The sequence below is a fragment of the Stegastes partitus genome, unplaced genomic scaffold (assembly GCF_000690725.1).
Source record: "Stegastes partitus isolate 25-593 unplaced genomic scaffold, Stegastes_partitus-1.0.2 Scaffold2016, whole genome shotgun sequence".
Taxonomy (NCBI): domain Eukaryota; kingdom Metazoa; phylum Chordata; class Actinopteri; family Pomacentridae; genus Stegastes; species Stegastes partitus.
In genome coordinates this window covers 66,029-93,372 of record NW_007579747.1, presented here as the reverse complement: position 1 = coordinate 93,372, position 27,344 = coordinate 66,029, and the positions used below count along the sequence as shown (strand labels likewise).

Genomic DNA, 27,344 nt, shown 5'->3' with positions numbered 1-27,344 from the left:
CAGTGAATTCTTTGGTACTGCAATATATATATTTTTTTGTGCTCATTGGTGTATTTTTTTTAGTATCCTCACTGCATCATTGAGTACTCCTCAGGGTATTTTTTTTTGTTCTTTTCTGGTTATATTCTTGCACTCCTCGATCTAGTTTTTACTCATCTGCATTTTGTTAATATTCCTTTATTACTCCTCACTGTATTCATCAGTGCTCCCCAGTGTATTTGTTAGTACTTCACAGTGCATTTTAATGGGCTACTCCTCCGACTATTTCCTAGGACTCCTCATAGTATTGTTAAGTTCTCCTCAGTATGTATTCTTGTACATATCAATGTACTTTTAAAAGACTACTCCTGTGTATTTGTTAGAACCCATCAGTGTATTTGATAGTATTTCTCAGTGAGTTTTTCCACAGTCTACCCCTCAGTGTGCTTGTCAGCACTCTTAAATATATTTGTTAGTACTCCTCAGAGTATATATGTTAGTACTCCTTGGTGTAGTTTAACTTACAGTATTTATTATTATTATTATTATTATTATTATTATTATCACAAACCATATTTAGACAGCACTTTTCACAATACATGTTATAAAGTACTTTAAATCAGAAGCAAATTAATCATCAAGTTGAAAAACAGATTTATATAAAAACCAAAGCAGGGTAGAAAGGTAAAAATATAAAATACATTTAAAACCTCAAATGATCTCAAAGAGCGTGTTGGCACATGAGGTACTAAAAGGTTGGAAACACAGCTTGGAGAAAGGCCATGTAGGCCATGTTCAGTACTCATAAGTGTTTTTTAAAGTACATCTCAGTGTACTTCAGTCTACTCCTGTGTGTGTTAAATACTCCTAATTGTCGTTTGTAGTACTCTCAGTGTAATTCAACAGTCCACTCCTGTGTGTATTAAAGAACTCTTGACTGTATCTTATAGTACCTCTCAGTGTATTCCAACAGCCTACTCCTGTGTGTATTAAATACTCCTGAATGTATTTTATAGTACCTCTCAGTGTACTTCAGCCTACTCCTGTGTGTGTACTTAATACTCCTCAGTCTATTTGCAGTAGTATAAACAGGGGGCGGGGCCTGCTTCCATTTTAGGAGCGGGTCGGGTGACGTCACGCGGCCAGCGCCCCTGCGCACCACACAAGTCGGAACACGCGCCGAGCAGCAGCTAGAGGAAGCTCCAGACGTCAGTTGAACATGGCGATGAGCTGGAGAGCTGTCAGCCGCACACAGAGGAAAACAAACGCCGTCAGGGCCACGGCGCTTCTCTGAGAGCCAGCGACGGATTTCATTTGACTGCTGAAGCTTCCCCTTGCGCATTCATCCGCATTTCATCTTTTTCTCTGCTACTTCTAGGACGTACGCCGAAGGAAGAAGGGGGGAGGCGGTAGAGCGGAGTTGACAGCTAACGTTGCGGGCTCAGCTAACGTTTACCTGGACGGTCTGACCACTGCTAACCAACGCTTAGGGAGCTAGCTATCGATCCCATCAAGCGCTCAGCTGCTGGGGTTAACTCCTGGTGTACTAAAGCGCTATTAGCCAGTCGATAATAACACGGCATGATTCAGTGAACTGTTGCTCTGTGTTGCTCGTCACTCATGTCCAGGTAGTCCGTTTAAATCTAACCTGTGAGTTGTCGTATGCCGCGTTCGTGTTGCTTGTTTTAGTCGTTAGTCGAATAGAAAAAAAATGTCAGATAACCAGAGCTGGAACTCCTCCGGGTCTGAGGAAGATCTGGAGCCGAGAGAGGAGCCTGGACATCCCGTTGGAATCGCCGAGTTCAGCGGAGTCCTCAGTAAGGTGAGAGAGCAAAGTGAATGTGTCTGTCAGCCTGACAAACATAGACGGAGGCTTCATTGGTTACCCAGCGCCTCAGTGTCATTAAAGAGAACATATTGATTTGCAAGGTGCAAGGCTAAACAAACAAAAGACAGAAGAGGGGGGCATGAGAGGAAAATTGTATGTGTGTTGCCTCAGCAGGGAAAATATGACAAACGTTGATTTCCAGGGTAACAAACATTCAAAAGCCTGACAGAATACCTTGGAGCCTCCCTGCATTATATCCCATTAAGCTTTAAATTGTCACCAGGTGCTTGATCTTTGTATTTTCTTCACTTAAAATGTATTTTCACTGTAATTTGAAGGAGAAATTGAAACATAAAAAATCATTACAAAGCAGAAAATGAAGAATTTCCTGGGTTACCTGCTGAATGTGACCCCTCCTAATGTTCACACGGAACCTGCAGCCAAGTGCTGAAGGCGTAACTGCCAGGGAGGCGCCTGTCTACATGTCAGGGAAAAATTAGGTAATCGTAGGATGTTATGGCAACTCATGGCATATCCAGTTGAGGGACGGGTTATCCAGAATCCACAAAGTACCATTTCTAAGTTGCAGGAATATCAGACTGGTAATCCCCACTGAAGCAAAAAGGAAAGCCCCCAATAGAAGTGAAATAGATGTGCAAGGTATAGGTTGCACAGTTGGATATATTTGCTCCTGGGTGCTTTTAAAAGTATTAAAAGCTGTTGCTGCATTGCTGAAAACACTAAAATAACTGTAAATTAACCAAACGTCTGTGCTGTGGACCAGTTTTCCACACATTGCCCCTTGATATCTGCTCCGTTGGCAGCATTTTCACACTGCTGCTACCAGCTGCTTTTACATTTCCCTCAAAAAAGGGTTAAACATACGGACTGATCTAGTGGTTCACTGCCTACTGTCGACTACTAGACTAATGGCTGGTTATTTTAATTATCCATTAATCAGTTTGAGTAATTTTTTAAGAGTAGAAACGTCTCAATTCTCTTATTCCAGCTAATTAAATTTGAATGTTTTCTTGTTTATGACAGTAAACTGAACCTCTCTGTGTTGTGGACATTTGCGGATGTCGTCTTTGGTGCTTGGAAACATTGATCTGCATTTTTCACTGTTTTCCAACATTTTACAGACCAAACAAGTTATCATTTAGTTGAGAGAATAATCTACAGATTAATCTACAATGTAAATAATTAATTGTTGCAGTTCTGCTCCTGAAGGACTAATTTAAAAGGTTAAAGCTGGCCTGGTGCACATTCCTATTCCATGACTGCTGTTATCACAGTGTGAATAGAGCAAATGGTGTTACGGGTTACAGGCAGATGTCCAGCTATACTGTAAATATTGGTTTGACGACAGTATGCAAGCTGCGGGAAAACATTTGCTGGGACACCGGTACAAGTACACTGTGTTTGTGATGTGAGCGCACTGAGTGAATAACAACGCTGCAAGCTATTGTTGATCTGTTCTGTTCTGTTTTCCTTTGGTAAACAGACTGTTAAGTCCACGGCTAGACATAGTCTTGGTAACCTATTTTGCCATATGCTTCTGCTCACTTGTGCGAGGCTCTGTTTTGGGAAAACTGACCAGTTTTAATTCGTTAAGCTGCTAGCAAGCTAATGTGGTATTAATCTCTCTGAACACTGGTTGGCTCCTAACAGATTGCATGCTGACCCGCTAACCAAGCATATTGAGAGATTAAGCAGATCCATCCAGAAAAGCTCACCTGTTCAATCATACTAAGCCGTGTACACGTCATAGTCTTGTGTGGATTAATGAGTTGACACCTTACATAAAATCTCACATGTCCTAACTAAGGTTTCCCCAGAAAAGCAAACAAGAGTTCTGTAATAGTGAAACTTAAAAATGTGCCTGTTGATGCTGTGTCAGAGATGTGTTGTTTCAACTTTGACCTGAATATTGAGGCTGTGGTTTAAGTTTCTGTAGTTTTAAACCGCACCACTATAAAGCAAATAAGGTTGAACATGAAGTACGTGACTTCCCAAAGAATGCCACAAAGTGCAGCCTCTGAACATGCTATAAAATACTAAACATACCATTTTACTCCTCGCTCACTAAACTGAAGTGGTTGTGGGGTGGTATTTATTGCACAGCTATGTTATTCCATGACATCCTGTAGGTGTTTTTGTTTTTCTTGTGTCTCAGCATACAAAGATATTGATAATATTGATTTCTGTTTTCAGTGGACAAACTACATCCATGGCTGGCAGGACCGTTGGGTTGTGCTGAAAAACAACACGCTGAGCTACTACAAGTCTCAGGATGAGACCGAATACGGCTGCCGAGGCTCCCTCTGCCTCACCAAAGCCGTTATTACTGTGAGTACCGCTGAGTTTTGTTTCTAGTAGCAGTGCTTTACCATTCTGTTCAACTTGCGCAATGTTAGGCCTTCCTGACAAAACAAGAATGAGCACTGTCGTTTGTGCAAGAAGGTTGCATTTTGGCTCGAAGAGAGGAACTCTCACTCTTGCTTTTGCTTTTGACCAGAAGTTTTGGCTGTTACATGCAAAATACACCACTGTTTGGAAATCCCTGAATTTCACCCCCCACTTTGCATGCTTTATTCAAATCTTATAAAAAAGATTTGCTTCTCATTGAAAATTAGATTTGGTTGTACGCTGCACATAGCATTTAGTTCAGCTGGCATGTGAACACAACTCTACTTGTGGGATTGACATTTCACCTAATTCCACAATTCTGCATGAACTCAAAAACATTCAACAGGAACGGGGGAAAAAAAAGGCTTTCTGTGTTTATTGCGGCACTAATTTGGCCTTGTAATGTGAGATGCTGCTTCAGATTTTACCTGACCAGTTTTTAAAAATCAGTTTCCATTTAATGAACTTTGTTACGTTTTTCTTTAATATACAGTCAAAATGACAGCAAAGATGTCGTTGTGTACTTCCACAGTCCCTCCACCCACCCCCTCTCCTCTCCCCTTAGCCTCTCACATGGTTTTGAGAAGTTTGGCATCTGATATGTAAGATGTGATTCAGATGTCAGGCATCCTCCATATGTTTCTTTTAAAATTCATGAAGGAGTTCAGATGTTTAACCCCAGAGTTTCTCACAACATAGGTGAAAACCTATTTTTACAAAGAACTGATTATGTCCCAAGTTATGCTTGAGGATCACTGGCTCGTCAGGTGACTGGTCTAGTTTAAAAACAGCTTGCTATGTGGTAACACTTCACTGGAAGCTCTGTCATGGGACTCATAATGCCGTGTCACTGTATAGGATAGACCTAGAAACACTGCTCCACAACTGTTAGGAACATGTAGTAATTGAAGCAGACACTCTCATGCTCATCATACTTTTAATAATAGCCTGTCACACAGATTACAGAAATCTGTCACACATTGCTAAGCACCGAAAAATTCAATCCAAATGTGTCAACAGTGTTCAGTCCTGGATGTTGACACTGTTTCACCTTTCATCATGTTTCAGGGGGAACGCAGGTCAGTCACCTCAGACTGTGTCTCTTTCCAAACAGTGACAAGGGAAATGAATAAGTTACTGTTTCCAGGCAGGCTTTGCTATTAGGTGTATTTGTTCAGCTTCATCCATTCCCAGCATATGTAAATATTAACCTCCATGTGGTGCTCTGCTGTAGTCGCCTCACATTCCAGTGGAAATATGCCTCGTAAGTGTGGGGCATAGATAATGAATTGTCATGCTGGTGATGGTTATCCACGGACAGTTGTTGTCTTTTTTCAAAAGGAAATCTAGTTTCAATTTTTTTCAATATTTGTCTCTATGATTCTTAAACTCTCAAACACAGATGAACCATGATACAGTAATAGGAGTCGTATGCAATAGCTCAACTGTTGTGAAGTGCTTCACTGCGAATGTGTTGTCACTTTTTTAGAAACCATCTTTGCAGTTACTCATTACTTAACAACCAGTTTTCGGGCTTCTTACTATGTCATTTCAGTTATAGGCCAAGGATTCTGAATTATGTCAGGAGTGTCCACCTGCTGTGGAAAGAGAACATTCCCCCCAATATAATGTCTCCGTCCTTGTATAGTTGAGGGCTCTCAGGATCTCCTCTCCGCCTGCACACTGACTCCTCAGCCTGAGACAAGAACGCCACCAACAACAGCTGTAAAAGGACAGAAAATGTGTATTCCAAAACAGGAAAATAATAGTTTTCAAAAAAAAGACTATGTGTATTCATATATTTGCATATAAAGAGAGGTGACAAATTATGAATATTATTATTGTTGTTGTTGTTAATAATAATAATCATAATGATGATGATCTTTGCTGACTAATGGCTCCTTCACAGAAATACAGCAATAACAAAACAATAAAATAAACAATTAAACATTAGAAATGGGCAACAATTGCACATGAGAAAAGACATCATAGACTACATGCAAAGGCCATTTATGTATAGGTGTGGTTTTATAGGGTCCCTATGAATCTATACACAGTTTTTCTGAGTAATCACCTTTATCTTATGATGAAACATCCTGATGTGGGTGGTATCTTCCAGGATGACAGTGGCCCCATCCAAAGGGCTCATTTCACTGAATGGTTTGAATAAAATGTGAATCCCATCTTATGGCTGTCACCAGATCTTAACCCAGTTGAACACCTATAGGAGATTTAAATCTGATTTGCACTCTTCATCACTGCCATCATCAAAAAAACAAATGAGAGAAAATCTTTTGGAGGAATCGTGTTTATTTCTCTCGTAGTTCCACAGATCCAGAGACTGATTGAAGCTGTTCTGGCCGCACGTGGTTACTTTACTAAAACACTTTATGTTGGGGTTTTCTTGAATTTGTCACAATCTGTGTGTTTACTTCAGAGGGAAGTCAGTGCTCTGCTTGGCACTGGGCGTCATTCACAGGTTCACACCACATTTGAGAAATGTGGGTAAACCTGTAAGATAATTTCTTCATTTTAAAAGACCCGAAGCGTAAAGGCATTTCTCAAAACAATATCGTGTCGCAATGTTATAACCCAAGGATGCACCTTGTTGCTGGTGACCCATTCTTCCCTCCTATTTTATTTCTAATTATTCCTCTGTCTATGGAAGCTGATGACACTGAACTGGATAACATTCAGCCAACGTACTATAACCAATATACAGTGTATGTGGACATAGAGAACTCATTTTACAGATGCATACCATCAGCATTAGCACTGGGCAGGCTTTTTATCAATTAAGTAAACACAGCTTATATTAAGCCCACATTATCTCTGACTCATTAACAAGAAACCTTAGTCAGGTCAGTAATGCAATTAATATTAATAATTTATTTCCTTACGTTTCCTACATTCTTACGATCAGTGACTCATCAGCTCACTCATCGCTTTTGTCCTTGATTAACAGCCTTGATAGCGTGGATGATGTTGTTTTCCCCTTGTAAGCCTGTCTGTCTGTATGTGCATGCGTGTAATCATGGCAACATGTGGTCATGGACGGGTGGTGTAATCCCATCACAGGATGTTCTCTAGTTGTTTGGTTGTTTCTGCTTCTCACTATTGTGTAGTTTGAAGAAGTAAAAGAGTTCAGTTGGGCGTCATTGTTACTCCACTAGCTCCATATTTAAATACTTCTCTTGAGGCCGGCTATCAACCGCATAACAATGATGCCCTTCTTGTAGATGTACTCAGAGTTGTCGTGCCATTTGTTTCAGGAGTGGAGGACATTTATGACGCATAAGTGCACAAAAAGTTGCAGTGCAAGCAGAGGTCAAGCTCTTTGATTAAACTAGGATATGCCAGGCTCCAGAATGTGAGCAAAATGGCTGCATTTGCAACCTTTTTTTGATAGTGTGAGAGTTGAAAAGAGCGCATGTAGAAAAAAAAAATCACTCTTGTTTCATTTAGGACAAATCTGACATTAGAACGGCCCAGTTTAACTCTTCCAAAGTCCTTTTTGGTCACACACCTGTCTGAGCACACCACAGCTACCAACAGCGGCTACCACAGCATGCAATGTGGGGCGTTCAGGGAACGTCAGTAAATTGTAGGGTCTATCGATAAGAAAACGTTCAGCAAGTGATGTGTTTTGCCTGTGACAAGGTGGGAGGTGCAACCAAATAAGAAAGTTGGTTGCACTGGTGCTCCCAGTGAAAAAGTTCGTCTGCAGCTTAGCTATGAAAACGGAACTACGTAAGCTTTCATTTTATACGACTGGCTTGTTTTGTAATCTCTGACCATTGAGAAAGCGTCAGAAGACTGAATGACATCAGAAGGCTTCCTTTTCTTCTTTACCAGTTAATGTTAGGTAGGTAGAAAAAAAATATTTTAATTGGCTGCTTAAAGACTTAGTTTTAGGGGCAAACATTTTCTTTAAATGTGTTACTCAGTCCAGTTGACTTCATGAATCGTCAGTACAACGTTGACCATTCTTTTTATTGGCTCTCCTGCCTGATGCTCTAAAGATAATAGAATCTTAAGCACTTAAAAAATGTATATGAATCTTTACTGAAGTATTTGAACTACAGATATTATGTTTTGTCACTTGGAGAAAACTGTTGCAGAGTGTTGTTCTGGCAGCACTACAGCTATGGATATTTTTGAAAGCGGTGGAAAACCAGGAAGAACATCAGTGTGTGTTGGCAGTTGACTTGGAAATGGACTATCTTGTCATGTTATTCCAAGGAGTGGATGCATGGGATTTTCTGTCGGTGCAAAGGTGGGTTTACAACTGTACCTACAAAGGCTTACAAGAACCGCTGCCATTTTTAGATCCATGGTCACTTAATGAGAGCACACTGACCTACTTGTTATTCCCTCCCTCACTGGAATCATTGAGTATTACAGACTGGATCCAAGATTATTTTGAGTCCTGCAACGATCTGGTTTTCGCCCCACCATGTCTGTCACAGTTAACCACCTGCAATGTTTAAAAGGAAAGGAAAAGAGTTCAGGTGGAGGTCAAACAGACCGGTACAAGTGACATCAGGCTCTGTGGAAATGTGCTAAGTGTCTTCAGCCAGGAAATGTGACTCTTCCTCACAACATGTGACTTCCTCCACAAACGGGGTTATGAGGAGGGTCAGAAACCACATGCTAGGTTCTGTATGTGTGTGTTTGACTGACTGAATGTTGTTCCTACAGTCACACTCACTTATTTAGAGTTCCCTGTTCCTGTCTTTCACTTTGACCACTTGGTGAGTCAATGTTTCCTTCATGAGGGATCCCGTTTTGGTGTTCAGGGAGTCAGCAGAAGGATGTTCCTGGCACTAGATCTTAGTAATACTGTTGAAGGAAAAAGACACCGTATTTGTCACAACCTACTTTGCTTATGGCATAATTCTACTCTTTAAATCTGTTAAAATTACAGTGAAATACATGTAGGTCTAGTGCAGATTTTGAAGGGTTTCCTCGTGTTTGCCTGGTTTCAGCCGCTCCAAGTCTTAGGCACTGTGATTCCTAGTGATTTCTGTACTCCTGGCCTTTGTGACTGCGGACACGTACGCCGGCTCAGAAGACATTGGAAGGGAGAGGACAGAAGGGGAGTCTTTTTGAAGCCGAGTAGGAAGTTTATGTTTCAAGAGAATAGAGACAGGGTGAAACTGTTTTGTCTCATCATTTAGATTTTGGCATTATATGACTTGTTACACAAAATAGTAAATGATGTCATAAAATGTTGTGTCTCCCTTTTCTGTTCTATTCTCTTCCCTTTTAAGTTAGAAAACTATCCAAAGCAAACAAAGACACACAAATGAGTCCCCAGTGCCAAAGAGTCTGACACTTACGATGTGAGAGGGAAATAAAAGCTACTGTGGGACCCAACACAAAGGGAGGCGTTTGACAGACATCAGAAATAGTTGCAGGCAAAGGCTTCTCAGCATCAAAAATAGGCAAGCATGGCAACACAGTGCCCCAAATTAACAAAGGAAAAACTGCTCTGATGGGAGACTGCTTTGTTATATCAATGAGCGAGACTTAAATGTGTCATCCGCACTGTTGATTGTGTTACGGTTATTTTGTTGCACGCACACTGGCCTTATAAAACATTATCTTTCAAGTTCAACTCCTTCTCACATCTTCTAATGGTCACGATCACAGATACATTTAGCAATAATAAAGACTTACTCCATATTTGATTTGTTCCTTATTTGATTTTTTTTTCCACCAATGAAAATGATGAGAATAGAGATTTGTGTGGGATTTAAAGTACTTCACTGGAATTAAATTGAAAACATCCATCCATCTATGCCTGATTGTGCTGTGATTGGACACAGGAGATTATACGATATTGGACACAGATCATGTTGATTTTGTAGCTCTGTGTTCTTTTGTTTAGGTAGTTGTTATTTGATCTACCTACACAGACATGCACAACACAAGTGGACAGACACAAACTCAAATTCAACATTTTCAGTTTCCTGTTATGGTGGAGCAAATAAGCCATACAGTAGCTAAAAAAATCAATTTTTTTCTTAAATGATTGTCAAAAACTTGGATTCTTTCAATAGTTGACAACTCATTTCTCAGTCTTTGCAGCTCCACACACAAACTAAACACCCCGTGCATTTTCTGTGTCTGCTTGCTTTTCACACAGAGCCCAGACTGACTTCATCGTCAGCATGTCATGTTGTCTTGAAAAGTAGCCCTCCAGTGATGCATTATTCTTTACTGTTGCCTTGGATCCCAGTATTGTGGAACTTGGTGCACTCTTTCATTCCCCAGCCCTTCTCACCAGTCAGTACAGGCATGACCCTGTAGCCCAGAGGTGATAAAGAGCGACTCATTTTCTCACTTTCCCAGCAACCAAATGGTACTAGAATCCCATCTGGCACAAAAAAAACCTGCAAGCTGTGTGCAAGGCAATACCACTGTTTGCGATCAGAAGTTTACATACACGTGCAAAGATCACGTATATCCATTAAAAAAACAAAAAGTTGGAGGAATCATTGGAAACTTAAGACTTCCAATATATACATATACATTTAGCAGTGTTCATAAACTTGCTACTTCTAGTCCAGTCAGTTGCAAGTTGTATGTTGAAACAGATTGGTGTAATCCCATGTTGTACAGAGAAGGAGGATGTTGAAGTTGTCTTCCCTGACACGACTGATGTAGAGTTAAGGATGCATCACACTTGTTTCCTTCCTTGCTTGTGCTTCCTCTTCTCATCTGTCTCTGTGACCGCTGCTGATCTCATGCGAGTGCCGACGTTAACTCTTAAATGAGCATCAGATTTGGAAAGCTTTTAGTATTCATCCTCATGTTGTGCATTATTGACACAGAGCATTTTGGTCTTGGCCTCAGAGCAGCCCAGATGCCAGGCAGCAATAGCCAAGTCACACTCTTGCAATGAAATCTCCTTAAAGACACTATAGTGGGCCATTTGTTACCCTGCCAAGGCACTGAAGTAATACAGTCTGTGGTAATGGTTTGGACTGTCTCAGGGCACATGCATCCGCTGGGTCATATTAGATTGCAGTTGTTAATGATTATGTGCTTGTTTGATTATAGCTTGTCTCACAGAATAAAACAGTTTAAGTACTGATAATCTTGCATGGATTAAATAGAGTTGGTAGGCAGGAATAATCGATAAAGTATAATTACAGTGTTTTCCCTCACAGTAATGTTATCGATTCGCTAACCCAAAAAAAAAAAAAAGAAAATCAATATTTGCATGAATTAAACACTACAGCTGCTAATTTCAATCCCTGCCTCTTTCTCTCTGACTGAAAGTGTTCCAAAGATTGCATTTATTGTGCTTCACAAATATGCTAAACCAGAGATTCCAGATGTGTTTATTGTATTGTGGCCAGCATAGGAATGTAGAAAGGTGATTTTTCTTTTCTTACACTGCAAGTCTCTGCTCAGTTTCTTTTTTTTTCTCAAATCGCAGTCCCTCTCTCGCCTTCGTCCTTGACTGCGCTCGAACAAGCCAGACTTGTGCTCATATATCAGCCTGTTCTTTCTCTGTGATGTGAATTTAGCCTTGAGACTCACTGCTGAAGTGTCCGTTCAGAGGACCCAGTACATTTAGTAAATTCAGGTAAATACCGTCGCTGTCGCCACCTCTGCCCTCTTCCACTGCACGCACCAACCCACAGACAGATTCTAGTTGATGACCAAGCCAGCACAGCAGTTTTACAATGCTTAGTGTACACTGGAGGGCTATTAGGAATATGCTCCGTTGTGCAAAATACTTTAAGAGGCCAGTTATCTGCCACTGCTCCTCCTATGGGACTCTGTGTGAAGATGGAGGCCTCCAGTACTCTTTGTCTATCATCCCTTTGAGGTATATAGATTGGATAAATTAAAGACATCCAATTCACATCTCTGAGACTGTGGTGAATCGCCATGTGTTCACTTGTTAAAGCTGACTCAGGAACAGATTGTCGCCCACCATGTGACATATCACACTTTGCTTTTTCTGTGTCATCTTAATCGCTATTTACATGGGTGGCCACCTCGCACATATGCCTCTCTCTGCTCTCCGGACCGCAAAAAGAGATTTGCTACAAAAAAAAAAAACATGACGATGAACTAAGAACTGTACATCAGTATCATCACAGATATCCAGCCAGCTCAGTCTCCATAGCTGGCCTCATTTAACAGAATCCCACACACTGATTAACCTATTTTTTCGTCCTGTTTCCTTTTTCTCTCTCTGTATATTTTTTAGCCTCATGAGTTTGACGAGTGCCGCTTGGACATCAGCGTAAACGACAGCGTGTGGTACCTCAGAGCTCAAGACCCAGAGCACAGACACCAGTGGATCGACTCCATCGAGCTGCACAGGGTAAGTCATGCACACAGCAGGCCGTGAACTCCAAACAAAATCCCTGTCACATTTCAAACAAATACAAATCATTTCATACAAGGCTGGACTTGACAATGTGTGTGATTACTGTATGCGTGTGTGTGTTTCTATTAGAGTATCAGAGAAGGCAGGAGAGACAAGGGAGGAGTCCAGGGAACAATAATCATCCCTCCACCACTGGTGCGTTTGTTGACAAGTCTGTAGGACTGTAGGAGTTCTGGTGTCTTTAGCACAGTACACTGCTGCAGATGGTCTGTGTGTTTGTGATAATACATCAATAACATACATGGATTACTTTGCATAAGCATGTATTCTGCGTGGATGGTTCACTATTGGTGCATGACTGGTGTAATGGCCTTTAACACAGAGGCATGGTTAGCTCAAAGTTATCTTAACCTTGGAGTGGCACAGGGTTAGCGTAATCCCTTTTCACAGACATTTAACACATGGATAACCCTGAAAAGGGTTCCAAGACTTGCTGTTAAAGCTGTTTGAAGAACACAGCTGAAATATAACTGTGTTTAAATAATTTTTCCAGGAGCAGCCTGGAAAAGTTAACCCTCTGACCCTAAAGTAGTTTTGGGATGTTTCTTTTTTTTTGCACCTGTCCCATTTGGTCTCACTGTGAGCTCATTCTCCACAGTAGTATAAAGTCCTGCACCTCTTTGGAAACAGAACGGCTATGGCTAGAAGGAGAGAGTACTCAAGAATGTCCTTTGTGTGGTATGGCAAGGTTATAATGAAACAAAAAACTAAAGTTTAATTTATTTTTCCAAGTGCTCACACATATTACTAATACTGGAAATACATATTGACTGTACATACTATAGATAATGTCACAATTTTGGGTTTGTTTCCATACTTGTCTCCTTTCTGCTCTGTCTAAACGCAACCTGCAGCTCAGCAAACTTCACCCAAATAGTCCTTGGATTTTTTGTAGTGTGGCTCAAGGCTGAGCAGTTCATGGATTCTTGGTTGTGCTAGAAGGGCAGACTTTTTATTTTTTACGCAATCCGATTGGAGCACACAATTTATTTTTGGCATGTAGAAAAAATTCTGGTGAAATATCACAATTTTTTAGCCAAAGTAACATTGTCACTTGAACAGTAACAAGTTCAAGAATCACTGGAAAGTTAAAAATCCAACAGTTTCTTTTTCTGAAAAATGGTCAACATTTGGCAACTCTTTTAAAGGAACATGTGTTTCAAACCTGCCAACAGGTTTTGGGGTTCAGTGGGTTAACTCATCCTGAAGGTGAGCCAGTCAGCTCTGGACTATAGTCAGGAGTTTTCTTGGCATTTGATTAAAATATTAGTACAATGTGAATTTACATGTTGGTGCACTACAAGCTCATGGTTTACGTGCAGCATGAAAAGCCTCGGAGCGCAAGGAGAGCAGACCTAGCAGCCTTTGTGTTTATTCAGTGCGAAGGACAAAGGAAGCAGGTTGCAGACCACTGGGTAAAAGACAATAGGGGCTGAGAAGACCCACGCAGTGTTTACGGCCACACATGCCGGCAAATGCACAAAATCACATTTGTAATTTTTGTTTCGCATTGTTGCTGTAAAGACTCCCAAGTGACATGTAGCATTTATGGCTTTGTTATTCATCCAAGAGAAAAAAAGAAATATGATTTCCAAGTGCACAATATAAAGAACGTGTTTGTTTGAATCCATTCATCTAAAGCAGACATGATCCAGAGTGGCCAGAGTCTGTTTGACTTAGATGAAGCAAAGGCAGTCACCACACCTTCAGTACATCTGCCAAAACACATGCTGCTCACTCGTGGTCCTCGGTTTGGGAAATCCCCTCCTCCTCCCTCTCCTTCCCCCAAACTCCAGTGACTCACACAAGAGCAGGAGGGAGTCATTCTTGTGCACATAACTGCATACCCGGCCATCCCACCCACAATGAGTCACCGCCGAAAACTCTTCTTCCTAGAAGGCCCCGCTTCCCTTTCTAACCCACATTACTCACAGCTCTCAGCAGCCAGCGTCTCCAGGGAGACACAACACACTACAGCGAGCAGCATCAGTCATCTTATAGCTTGAAAAAGTGGAACGTCTAAATATGTAACAACACTCGTTTCTAGGATACTATCACTATTTAAATAAGCCGCACTTGTGTATTTTACACGTGCAACCTTGTAAGATACTGTAAGGTTATCTGTTATGGTGATTTGATTCTATTTCTGTGGAAAGTAACTGTGTTTCTGCTCAGGACAGAAGGATGTTTATCAGCACCAGGTTTTCTATCTCCTCCTGTCCAAAGTCAGTCGTGTATGTGTGTGTGTGCACTCGCTGGGCCTTTAATCACCAGGCACATTTGAAGACAGTTGCACAGTGTTTGCTGTGCTGCATGCAGCTTAACAACATGTGCATGTGTGTACTGTAGCGCTGCGGCTGTTGACAGGAGACCCAGCATCTGATAAATGTTTCTTTTGCAGCTATTATTCAGTATTTTCAGATTTTTATCATATACACCAGCAGCAACAAAGCCTCTGCTTGCTTGTTTTGTTTTTCTGTCATCAAACAGATGAGACAGCTTCCATGCAAACAGTCAGATAGTGCTGATGAAGTCAGTGGAGTAGCAATATGTTGGCTAAAGGGAGAGCAGCAGTGACTGAAATCCATGTGAATGCAGGCAAAGCTACTTCTGGTCATTGACCGACAGTTACCCTGCCTCTTATAAATGCCAGTCACGTGCGTTTACCTGTCATGCCCTCTGGTGGCTGAAATAGGAAATGTTTCTTAAAGGGACACATCTCTGTTTCTCCTCTCTGCTGTCACGACCGTCTATTTTGAGGTCCTGGCAGTTATATAAAGGGAAAAGGGAACCAGTCAGGTTTACAGGAAGTCAGTTGATGTTGCAGTTGTGCTGCCAAAGTCTGTCATGTCGAGCTGCTGCTGATGACACTGAAGCCTTTCAAAATGTTTCATTCCCATGTTAAGAATATTCATATGAAGCCTGTCTGAAAACCTTGTGTACATACCTGAACATAACACAAAAATAAGAGACAAGTGATATTTTATGATTTACTTAGTGTATTTAGCTTTTCAACAACGGTGACAGAAATTTTACGACACAATGATGTGATATTTAACTTCATGAATCTTAAAATCCACCAGCAGGTTGAAAGGGTATTTTTATTTACAGATTCACCTGCATAGCACTGTTTATCACAGCCAGAAACTATGAAAACACAGACTCTTTCAAACAGATTTTGAATTAATCATGTGTGACAGGACATGCTGTGTTTTGAAAAAATAACCAAGTCTAAGCTGAAAAATGTGGCATTTCATTAAAATCACAATCTACGTGACTCACTTTAAAAAAAAAAATCCCAGGTGATAAACCGTTTGCTCAAACCACATTCTGTAAAAAAACAACAACAAAAGAAAGCGCTTATCAGTACAACTGTGAAGACGTGAATGACTCAGCAGCACACATCACAAAAATTCACGGATGTCTTAGGTGAACTAGGCTGAACTGTGGGCTGTCTACCCAAAACAGTAGAGTATATACAGCCACCATGGCTTTTTTTCTAATTTTTGTAACACCTATGGGCACATGGATGGTTGCAAATTATTATTCCTTTTTTTTTTTTTTTTTTTAAATTTCCGTTAAATAAAGAAATTCAGCTTGTCGGTTTCCATAGAGGTGCAGGACTTTATATCGCAGTGAAAACGAGCCCACAGTAACTACAAATGTGACTGGAGCAAAGAACCACCAAGAAACTTCCTGTGGTTAAAAGGGGTTGAAACAATTCAAGATAAACCCACAACTGCATGACATGAATCTGACACTTGAATGATGTGGAGTGCCTGATTAGAAGCCTGCCTTTTATTGGATCACTTCAAGTAACTAGTTTGTCTTTGTTTTTGACTGTTTGTTTTCTGAATCACACCCCGTTTGTTTTTCTGTAGTTCACATCTTTTGTTTAAACAAGTAATTGATTCTTTTATTATAATGAAATGATCATAAACGTGTAGGCTCTGCTGTGGCAGCATCACTGATTTGCTTCCTTTGGTTTTTTTACAGGCTGATTCTGGGTATGGCTCTGAATCCAGTCTGCGGAGACATGGCTCCATGCTGTCTCTCACATCAGCCACCAGTGGCTACTCTGCCACCTCCACGTCCTCCTTCAAGGTGAGTTTTCCGGTTAGTGTTTACTCTAGCTGAGGGAGTCCCTGGCTTCAGTTTGTATCTGCACACATGTGGGATGAGGGATGCATGAGAGATGTCTTGGGATTTGAAGACACAAGCTGCTAATTTTGTCAGGAGCTACGTGTTGGGATTTTTTCATGGAAAAGTAAACAAAAGCCCTAACCACCCTGTTTCTTTATTGTTCGATCAGAAGGGCCACAGCCTGAGAGAGAAGCTGGCAGAGATGGAGACATTCAGAGATATCTTGTGCAGGCAGGTGGACACACTTCAGAAATACTTCGACAGCTGTGCAGATGGTGTGTCCAAGGATGAGCTGCAGAGAGACAAAAGTAAGAAGCACTGACACTCGCACTGTCCACACAACTCTTTTTGTCCAGTTGAATTTCCATTTTTGTGTTTTTAAGTAAAATTAGTGAGTTCTGGGAACCACACATGAGAGCGAATCACAAAAATACATTTTCTCAACTGAAAGACTAACTGGAGAAACTTTAGCTTGCTTTTCAGTACATACATTATGAAAATGTTTAGCCGAGCCGTGCGCTGTCTTGTAAGGAATGTGTTTACGTGTGTGTTGTGACTCAGAAAGCAGTTATTCTACAAGCCCCCTCGCCCTCACCCCGTCTTGGCTGGCTGCACATTTGTTCATGGCAGCCTGCGCTGGGCGCCTGTGGATGACCACAGTGAATGAAGCCCTGCTTTTGTTCTCCTCACCTCCCTCTCTCTGCTGCTCGCTCCCTTTTCCTCTCTCACCCTCTCTCTATTCTAAAGATGAAACCAGACCATTGTCATGTTGTCCAGCACAGCGGAGATCTGTCAGTCTGATGGTGCACTGTGCTGTAGCTTAAGTTGTGAATGGGCCTCTAGGCGCTGCCCTGTCCTGGAGCCCTGACTTCTAGAAGAGTCCTATAAGAAAGAGCTTGCGTGCAACAGCTACCTGTTTGGTGTATTTGTGTTCTCTGAATATTTCTTTTCTTTTTTTCAGTTGTGGAGGATGATGAAGATGACTTTCCAAACACCCGGACAGATGGAGAGTTTCTGCACAATAACAATGGCAGCAAAGAAAAGTGTGAGTAATCCTCACTCGCTTCAAATTTTAAGTATTTCTCTAAGAGGACAGAGAAACACAAAGTTATTGTCAATAAAGCAGTTGAAAAAAATAAGATTAAGACGTTGTACAGCTCTTGTTTTCTCCATAGTTAGGATATATTCTAAACCTTGTAAGGCGTAATCTTGGATTTATCGACTCGATCCAGCACACATGTGACACTGGTCACACAAATCTGGCGTTTATAACTACATTTACCGTTGCCCTCTGCTGCTCTTTTAAGCAGTGTTCCAGTCCTTGAGTCCCAAGGGAATCAATGGCATAGACTTTAAGGGTGAGGCCATCACATTCAAGGCAACCACAGCTGGGATCTTAGCCACTCTGTCGCACTGTATCGACCTCATGGTGAAGAGAGAGGACAGCTGGCAGAAGAGACTGGATAAGGTCTGTAATATCTGCATCGCTGCAGTTTCAAAATATCCATATTTCAGCGGTTTGCTTGAGAGAAGGGCTCTTTAACAATGTTCTCTTCCTCGATTGAATTTTTGTGTGTGTAGGAGATGGAGAAGAGGCGAAGAATAGAGGAGAGCTATAAATCAGCCCTCAATGAGTTGAAGAAAAAGTCCCACTTTGGAGGTCCAGATTACGAGGTAATACAGTCGTGAAATTCATGCATAAGGTAACTCTGATTATGGCTTGTATATTGTATAGAACTATTGTAAGCAATGTTTTTTGTTTGTTTGTTTTAATGACAGGAAGGTCCAAACAGCCTCATCAATGAGGATGAGTTTTTCGATGCGGTTGAAGCTGCTCTTGACAGACAGGACAAAATAGAAGAACAGGTAAGCAACAGATCAGATACAGTTCTTATAAAATGATAACTGCCAAGTAGGAATGCCTGCTAAACCCTGGAATTAAACAGGCCCCAGGGCAGAACTATTAAAGACCAGGAAAAAAATAAGGAAAACAAATTTCCCATTTAAAATTGCTGCATAAATGTTATCCTGCATATTTCATCTTACCAACTGTGTTTCTTATTTGTTTCTAATGTGATGCATTTTCACTATTCCCAGTCCAGAGGCGTCTATTCAGTACGGAGGGACTTCATGTTTTTCTGCTTCTCTCCTGCTCTCTGTGCTCATATATGCTGTATTTAAGTACAGCCGAATTCTCAATACATTTGTTCTTATTTACATATTTTTCTGTTTCTGTTGTCTGACTTTGGAACAAGTATGAAATAGTGACAGAAATGCAGCTCATTAAGACAGTATTTTTAACCAACTGTCACTTCGTAGATGCTGCTCAAATCCTTATTTTATAACCAGTATGTTGTTTGACAAGCTCACCTCACATGAGTTAAAGACAACAACTGTGCTGTGAATTCAACAATATTTTCATAGAATTAAAGCTGCTACCAAAGTCAGAAACCAATAAGACAACAAGGAGAAAATGAGTTGCCATGGAGTTCCCAGTTTAACTCTACAGTTTGCACATTAATAATGTCAACCTTTTGTTTCCATTTCATACTGTGCTGCCATGTACAATGACATACAGTTTGTCAAAATAGCATATACTTAAATTAAGTGGAAATTTTGCATTTCTCAAGGACAATTATTCTAAATAGTCACTACTGGCAGCCCTACCTCGTAGCTGATCTCTGTTTGCTCCACATATGTTATGTATTCCAGAGCCCACACACAGAGTTAGCCAGATTACACAAACATGGTGAAACTGATGTGCGCGTTCATGGTCAGAGCATCGTCTGAGCTGTTACTCCCAAATTCCATTTCAGAGTTCTCAGAGCAGGACAGTTTTAGTGATTTAGAGGCTGCAGGCAAATTCTGTTTTGCTTTATCGTCACCCTTTTATAGTAAATGTTAGTGTCGGCAAGGTACTTTGTGTTCTTAAGCAAAGACATTAATACTGAACAGTAAAAACACTTTAGAGGAAAAAGTGGTGCAGTGAATTTTTTTTAACTTTCAAGTGAAGAGTGAGGGAGATGAAAGAGAGAATGTAAAACAATCTAAATTCGTAAAAAAAAAAAAGAAAAAAGTTCCATTACAGTAGCTGATCAATAAGCAGTACCTTCGGTGAGTGTAGTTGTGCCGTTTAAATCTTCACAATACCCATCACTATCACAGAGGTTTAAGGTGAGGTGTAACAAACTTTATCTTTATCTGTAAAAGTCATTTTTTAGATTAGTCAGCAGACATGTCTTATTTTTATACATTCCTTAAATGACAGATGTTAGATCCTGGACATCAAATTATTTTATTCACTACAGAGGCATTAATTTGAATCCTGAACAGATGAGATGTTAGTTTCTCACTATGAAACACTGCAATAACAAAATATCAGGTGGTGAAATAATATCAGAGAAATAAGTCCAAACTCAGAAAGCCCTTTTAAGTTAAACACTACAACAGTTTTATCTTTTATGTCCAGTTAATGATAAAGCTGCCTGTGTTTGTTGTTTGTTTGTGTCTAGTGTCAGACGGAGAAGACGAGGATACAGAGATCCAGCCCCGTCCCCCCTGGAGACGTCTATTCCAGCACCGGCACACACAGATTCTCTGACAAGGTCTGTTCACACTCTTCTCTCCCTGAAACTCTACAAGCTCCTTTAATCATCCCACCAGTCTCACCTCCCTTTATTCCTCTTCCTTAGTGTTTTCTTATTTCTCACATTATTTTTGACATTACTTTTATTTTCCCACATTTATTTTGTCCATCATCCTCTGTGTTCTCATCTTCCCTGTAGCCTCATAGTCAGTCCTCCCCTGCTCTGATAGTCAGGGCCCCTCCTCATGACGTCCACAGATTCAGCGCTGAGGTAACTCGCTGCCAAGGCTGAGCCATTCACTCTTCCTCTGTCCCACTTGTCTGAAATAAACACTGTTTGCATGACTGTCGAATCCCTGGTAACTGCATGAGCTTATTCAAGGTATTGTAAGGTCCTTTAAAAGACTGTAGCAGCTTGAAGCATGAGCTCCTGTTGGATTTGTGTGGAAAGTAATTTATGTCCAGAGACAATGTGCTACCAGGTCGCCTGTGGACTATAGTAGACCTGCCTGGTACAACAAAGCACACAAGTTTGACAGTGTTGTTCCACCCACTGGGATCATTTAAATGTCAAATTTGGAAGTTTAACAGCACAAGTGTATAAAATTAGAAGGACCTACAGGTAGACAGCTTGAGAAATAATTATTTGACTTAAGATTAGATTAAATTTAGCTTTGATTCGATAAGATCTGAGACAACACTTAAGCATCTAACCAGAAGGACAGAAGAAGCAGTAAAAATGCAGCACCATATAGCACGTCTAGTAGAGAAGCTTTAGGTGTAGTATGGATATGGTAAGATGTATACTGTATGATTCAGTGTTTACAGAAGGAGCAGTATGAACACGCTACGTATATAAACAGAATAAGCTGTAGGCAATGAGTGCTGGATAAACAGCGATGTAAAGAAAGATGAATGTAAATATAAAGATAGGGATAACTGACAATATAAACAATGAAGATGTGATGCTTATATACACGCTGACCAGTGTTTACATGTACAAAATCTACATGGCTTCTATCATTTTGTTAGACTTTTAATATGGTGGTTGAAAATCATCTACAAATAATTTTATACAAAAAGAAGACATGGAATTAGTCTTAAAACAGTTAGTTCAGATTCAACACTTGGCGTTTGATTGTGCCTCATTCTGCAGCCAGGTTCTCCTCCAAGGTCTCATTTTCAGCACTCTGCTTTGGTCAGTTCAGTCATGATGATTCAGTCATGATGTTTCTGTCATGAGGCTTTTGTCAGTTTTTCTTCACAAAAACAAGACTTTCAAGCTTTTCTTCCCTCATGTTTGCGGTGTACAGTTCCCGTGGTTACAAGTGTTGTTTGTGTGTCACAAGATAAGGGGAAAATGCAGTTGACCTCTCTGTCCTCTAGTGATACAAGACTTCCTTTTCTCAGTAAAGTACATTTTGCCTGCATCCACCTTCACACCCGTTCATGACGTAAGACTATCCTTTTTCTAAGTGTCATAATGCTGGCCTGCATGTTTCTGTGGTTTCTTTCAGCTCTTTTGTCATCGGTTGTGTGTAATTTGTGGATGCAGGCCTTCCTGGCTTCCATTACTGCCAGGCTGAATACAAGATGATGCTTATTAGTGCAACTAATCAGTTTGTGATGAAGAACAGAGGCTTTTTGGCAGCAGAGCTCACTCTTCAACTAGTTAGGGAGCATTATGTTTGAAATGCTCACGGGTCAGTTTATAAAAAGAATTCATTTATGTTCATTAATCCTTCTTCAACGTTGTCATTTACCTTTTATTCACTGATTAAAACTGTCATCCTGACTCGTACCACACAGATGGCGACCGAAGGAGATTATACGCTTAGCATAAAATATAGATAAAGTTCAGCGGGTGCAGCTTTTTAGACAGCGCTTCAGCTGTTGTCTCTGGTTCTCAGCACACCTTGACTCCTGCGCTGATACCTGAGTACCTTTTCAAGTTGCCATGAATCATTGATGTCATTAAATCGTCATAATCAATATCGTCTTTTCTTTCTGTCGCTGGCCTTGTGTTGCAGGTGGAGGAGATGGTGCACAATCACATGACCTACTCTCTGCAGGATGTTGGCGGCGATGCCAACTGGCAGCTGGTTGTAGAGGAGGGAGAAATGAAGGTAAGCGGAGGAGTTTGGAACGACATAGTCGAGCATCTACTGTAGCGCTTTTCCTAAAATCCTGGAATGCACCGTTTTAACTGAGTGTTTTCTATCAAAGCCTGCATTCATACAAACAGCCTCGTACAAAAATGTGATTATGGAATGATTTCACCTGAATGTGGCGTTTGTGTGTACAGGTGTACAGGAGGGAGGTGGAAGAAAACGGGATTGTACTGGACCCACTGAAGGCCACTCATTCAGTGAAGGGAGTGACCGGTCACGAGGTCTGCCACTACTTTTGGGACACCACCTACCGCAACGACTGGGAGAGTAGGTTTCAGCCAACACTAGCTTCTGACAATCTACTCTTAAAATACCATTTAAACGTCATCTTTCATTCTAACACACGTTCTTGCTTCTTTTAGCCACCATTGAAAACTTCAATGTTGTCGAGACACTGTCGGACAACGCAGCAATTGTGTACCAAACACACAAGGTAGGAAGCTAAATATCTCCATTTATCTGGTGACTGACTCTCACACTGGATCTGCTTGTTTATTATATGATCATTAGAATCTTAAATCAGGTGTCCCCAACCACTGGGCCGCGCGGAAAGAATAAAACCATTTTATTGGTTGATTTTATTTTCAGCAGCGTCTGCAGGGTGTTTTATTTTGAAAAATGACTAGCTCATCTCCAGTCATTTCTGCCTGTGCTTGTTTCCACACTTGACTCAGTTTTCATGCTCGACCATTAAACAAAGCCGTCAGTCCAGCTGCTGCCAAAAGTAATTTTAAAAAAATTAAAATTATCTGGAGAGCTTCTTCAAAAAGAGGGACTCGATGCTGAGACAGAAGAAAAAGTAAATACATATGTAGCAATAAAAAGTAATTTCATTTGTTCCGGACACCTTTTTAATAGAAAAAACAATTATTATTTATTATGTGCGCAATAACCGGTCCGTAGAAAACTGTCTTGCTTGAAATCTGTCCATGGTACAAAAAAGGTTGGAGACCGCTGTCTTAAATGACAAAAACTCGTGTGTGTTTCAGCGGGTGTGGCCGGCGTCTCAGAGGGACGTGCTGTACCTTTCTGCCATGAGGAAGATCTTGGCCAACAATGAGAATGACCCCGACACCTGGCTGGTCTGCAATTTCTCCGTGGATCACGATGACGCGCAGGTGAGCCATCAGATCAGTTTAAGGTTTCTGACACCAACCAAGCAATTTGCCGTTTCTGTACAGCGTTCATGAGATGCCGCTTTCGTTAATTCTCTGTTATTTCTCTCGCCGCAGCCAACCAACAGGTGTGTTCGTGCCAAAATCAACATCGCAATGATCTGCCAGACGCTGGTCAGCCCACCAGAGGGAGATAAAGAGATCAGCAGAGACAACCTCCTGTGTAAAATCACCTACGTCGCCAATGGTCAGTGTCCACCAACAGAAACATCCATCCATTATCTATACACCACTTAATCCTCACTAGGGTCGTTGGGGGCTGGAGTCTATCCCAGCTGACTTAGGGTGAAGGCAGCGACCTTCTTGCTGCGAGGCAATGGTGCTAGCCACCGAGCTATGTTGCAGCTGACAGAAACATTCAAATTTAATTTACGAAAGTGTTCTATTTTTGTAGCGTACATTGCACAATAATGTAGCAGCCTTTAGTATATCAATAGCAAAAGTGAGTTCGTCGTCATGGTGAATCCGACTGAAGGAGGCTGTTCAGTCCTCTCCTGGTCAAACTTCTGCTAGTTAGGCTACATAGGAAACTCTCAAGTTTTAGCAAAGATTGCAGTTGGTCATCATTTAAAATAGGTCAGTCTGTCCATTAGTAATGTTCATATGTACGTCATTAGGATTTACTGTTTTTTACTGCTGGTGTTAAAAAAAAAAAACCTGATTATAATGTAATTAAGGGACATATCATCTCTGCTGGTTTTTCATTCTACAAGTTTGATTGTGAAACACGGTGTTAAAAATATGTTTAAAGTCTCACACTGAACTGTGTGTAACCTGCAGAAAGTCAAGTCACTGTTATTTATGTAGCACATTCCTTTCCAATAGAAAAATGGGATTCATTTAGCAAATTTGCCAAACAAATAAAAACAATAAGGTTAATACTCAACATTATTTAACAAAGTTCCTTAGAAACATATTTACTGAGCTTAAGACCCCACATTATCACATGTAATACACATTTACCCAAGAATCTTGAATGTTAGGGTTAAGGACCAACAATATCATACTATTATTCCACAGAATTACCTGACTCATGTAAGAATTAAGGTTTACACCCCACAATGTTAGATGTGGAAAACGCTGATGAAGCTCTGAAGAATGCAAATGTTAGGCGTGGTTTCCATTTGGAGGGAAAAAGAGCCAATTTTTAAAGAGGGAAAAAAATATGTCTCCATCTAATCCAGTTCTAAGCATTCGATCGTTACAAATGTGAAACGACCACATTTTGGCTCTTTCCTTTCTCAGGTCGTCGTGTTTGCTTTGGGGTCACTGTGACCCAAAACATCCTGAGGAAGGATGTACCAGCACACGTTTAGTGGTGGCTTTTTTTTATTTTTAAACATCCACTTGGATGTTTCCTCTTTAAAATTCATGTTATGCGACCTTGGGAGCTGTTTCGACAAATTCTAATGTGTTCCAAAGTGGTTATTATTAACTCAGGCCTTCCTGCTTGGTGAAGTTGACATCCTGTGTCTCTGTGCAGTGAATCCTGGAGGCTGGGCTCCGGCCTCTGTGCTCAGGGCTGTGGCGAAGAGGGAGTACCCCAAGTTCCTCAAGCGCTTCACCTCCTACGTGCAGGAAAAAACTGCTGGCAAGCCCATCTTATTCTGAGACCTATGGGTAAGACGAGGGGTGCTCATCTGGTTTGATGTCTACATCTGTCACTACTGAGTATGTATTGAGCAAGTAGGTGTGCTGCAACATTATAACACAACCTTCTCCATCTTTTCAGTGTTGAGACATGAGGACGGAGCTGCATCTGAAGCTGAGGACCTGCTACCTGCTGCTCTGCTGCCATGAAGAAACACCTTCCTCACAGTGAATTTCCCCTCCCAGCCACAGGTTCATCCCAGTACAGGAGGAAGAGTTCTACTGGCCCCCTCTGGTTGCTGCATTCAAAATCAGCCTGCGAGACCAAACCTTGACCTCTGAGCGATATTCATATGAAAGAACCTTCTCCAGTTGATTGAAACCAAGCAGTAATTCATCATTTCACAGACATTACTGCTTGGTTTCTTTCCCCTTCATCGTGGTTTAATTTACAAAATACTACATGAAAGTAGTGTAAGATGATTTGAAGTGTCAGTAAAACCCTGGTTAGTGTTTTTACATTTGTCTCCTGAGATAAATGCGCCCAGCTGTGGGCCGGCTTGTTCCTGTCCCTCCTCCTGCTGCAGCAGCAGCTCCTGAAGCCACATCTTTCATGCTCACATAGGAGACCAGTTTAGGACAAATGTGTTAATATATAAATGTATGTATGTTCTGTAAGAAGTTTGTAAAAAAACAATGAAACAAAAATCTCACTCAATAGACTGAAAAATGTAGCTCCTATTTTGTGTTGATTTTTCATATTATTCATAAATTGTGCAATTTTCCTAGTTTGTAAAACACCATAAATGATTTGTTAGTAGTAAGTCCAGAGGGCTGTCATGAACCGATGACCCCTATGATGTGAGACTTCACCTTTTCATCTCTCTCATGAAAACACCTTTTCGGTGCCGACGGAGAGACGAAAGATTTTCATTTATGTCGCGTGCAAAACAGACTTTGTGTACATTATTTGCTCGGCTTTGTGTTGTTCATATCTTTTAGTGTCATAACACACGTTTGTGAATGAATTGTAAATAGTGTCACTAACATTTTCGCTGAAGGTCTGCAAAGCTTTTTTTGTGACTTGAGCCCAAATGCCTTAGTGTTACATGAAACGCTAGATTCAGACGGGACACCGGGTGCTGGTAGCGCACCTTTGAAATCACTAGTGAAGTGCCTCATGGCTACGATCCCCTTATCGATGTCTTTCAGAGTCTTATTTCAGCTTTGTCTGACCGTATAGTTACTGAATGGGTGCGACGTGTTACTTAGTTGTTTTTTTCACATGTTCTAGTATTATGATGTCAGATTCATTTCAGTTTCATTTCACTGTCAGCCTCCTCAACTTTTCAGTCAGTATTTCTGGGATTTGTTACATGTGCAGTTAAACCCATTCTGTGTCTTTGCATCATGTATTTTCTGTCTAAAAATGTTGATAATACGTGTGCAGGACTGTTAGTTAAGGATCTACTGTTTAGTTGAGGTTTTATAGGAAACATTGTGCTTTCAATTGATGCTTGTTTTACAGAATAAAAATGCAATTCTGGACGTTACAGTTAACACTGGTTAAAATGGGTCACTTTTTTTTTTAATAGGACATTTTTTAAGCACACAGAAATATGGTTTTCATGATCTTAATGAGGAAGTTTCCAGACAATGCTTCACAAAGTAGAGCACCAGAGTACATTTTTAGTTGCATTTCCACCCCTTTGACAGCACAAAATGTTTTCCTGGTGACGGATTTGTAGCTATTTTATCAGTCTTCACTCTTACGCCTTTGAATTTAGAGCTAGAAGATGTGGGTGAAGTGAAGCCACATGATGCCCCAGGCTGAAGCTCTCTCACCTAAAGTTAACATTTCTAATGCTGGTTTAGTTGTTGGCATGTTGTTTAAGCTGAATGTAATTAGAAATACTTTTTTTTTTTGTAAATAATTTGTTCATACTAATGCTGTGGGATCAACTTATAAATGTACTGTGACGACAATGTGGCACTTCTTCTGCCCTGTTTTAAAAGTGAAATAAATAAGTTTATCCTCCTGTTCTCT

General features: G+C 40.8%; 1 protein-coding gene across 3 annotated transcripts; it reads left to right on the top strand.

Moving 5' to 3' along the window:
- The first annotated feature begins 1,174 nt into the window (after nucleotides 1–1,174).
- Nucleotides 1,175–27,340, top strand: LOC103373575 (collagen type IV alpha-3-binding protein-like). 3 transcript variants are annotated; one of them, XM_008303483.1, is made up of 19 exons: nucleotides 1,175–1,801; nucleotides 4,022–4,156; nucleotides 12,450–12,566; nucleotides 12,702–12,767; nucleotides 16,629–16,736; nucleotides 16,948–17,083; nucleotides 17,737–17,820; nucleotides 18,086–18,243; nucleotides 18,357–18,449; nucleotides 18,555–18,641; nucleotides 20,288–20,380; nucleotides 20,561–20,632; nucleotides 22,392–22,487; nucleotides 22,667–22,799; nucleotides 22,895–22,965; nucleotides 23,522–23,650; nucleotides 23,765–23,894; nucleotides 25,191–25,327; nucleotides 25,440–27,340. In XM_008303483.1, exons 1-18 carry the CDS (start codon nucleotides 1,691–1,693, stop codon nucleotides 25,316–25,318), a joined length of 1,947 nt encoding a protein of 648 aa, XP_008301705.1. In that variant the 5' UTR covers nucleotides 1,175–1,690; the 3' UTR covers nucleotides 25,319–25,327; nucleotides 25,440–27,340. The 3 variants fall into 3 exon arrangements, with proteins under 3 accessions (XP_008301705.1, XP_008301704.1, XP_008301706.1); XM_008303482.1 differs by having other exon boundaries at nucleotides 16,945–17,083; XM_008303484.1 differs by lacking the exon at nucleotides 20,561–20,632 and having other exon boundaries at nucleotides 16,945–17,083.
- The last annotated feature ends 4 nt before the right edge of the window (nucleotides 27,341–27,344 follow it).

Coding starts and splice junctions, on each gene's coding strand:
- LOC103373575 (XM_008303482.1), top strand. CDS start 1,691: ATGTCAGATAACCAGAGCTGGAACTCCTCCGGGTCTGAGGAAGATCTG. Junction 12,567..12,701: donor ACTCCATCGAGCTGCACAGG/GTAAGTCATGCA, acceptor TGTTTCTATTAG/AGTATCAGAGAAGGCAGGAG. Junction 17,821..18,085: donor CAATGGCAGCAAAGAAAAGT/GTGAGTAATCCT, acceptor TCTTTTAAGCAG/TGTTCCAGTCCTTGAGTCCC.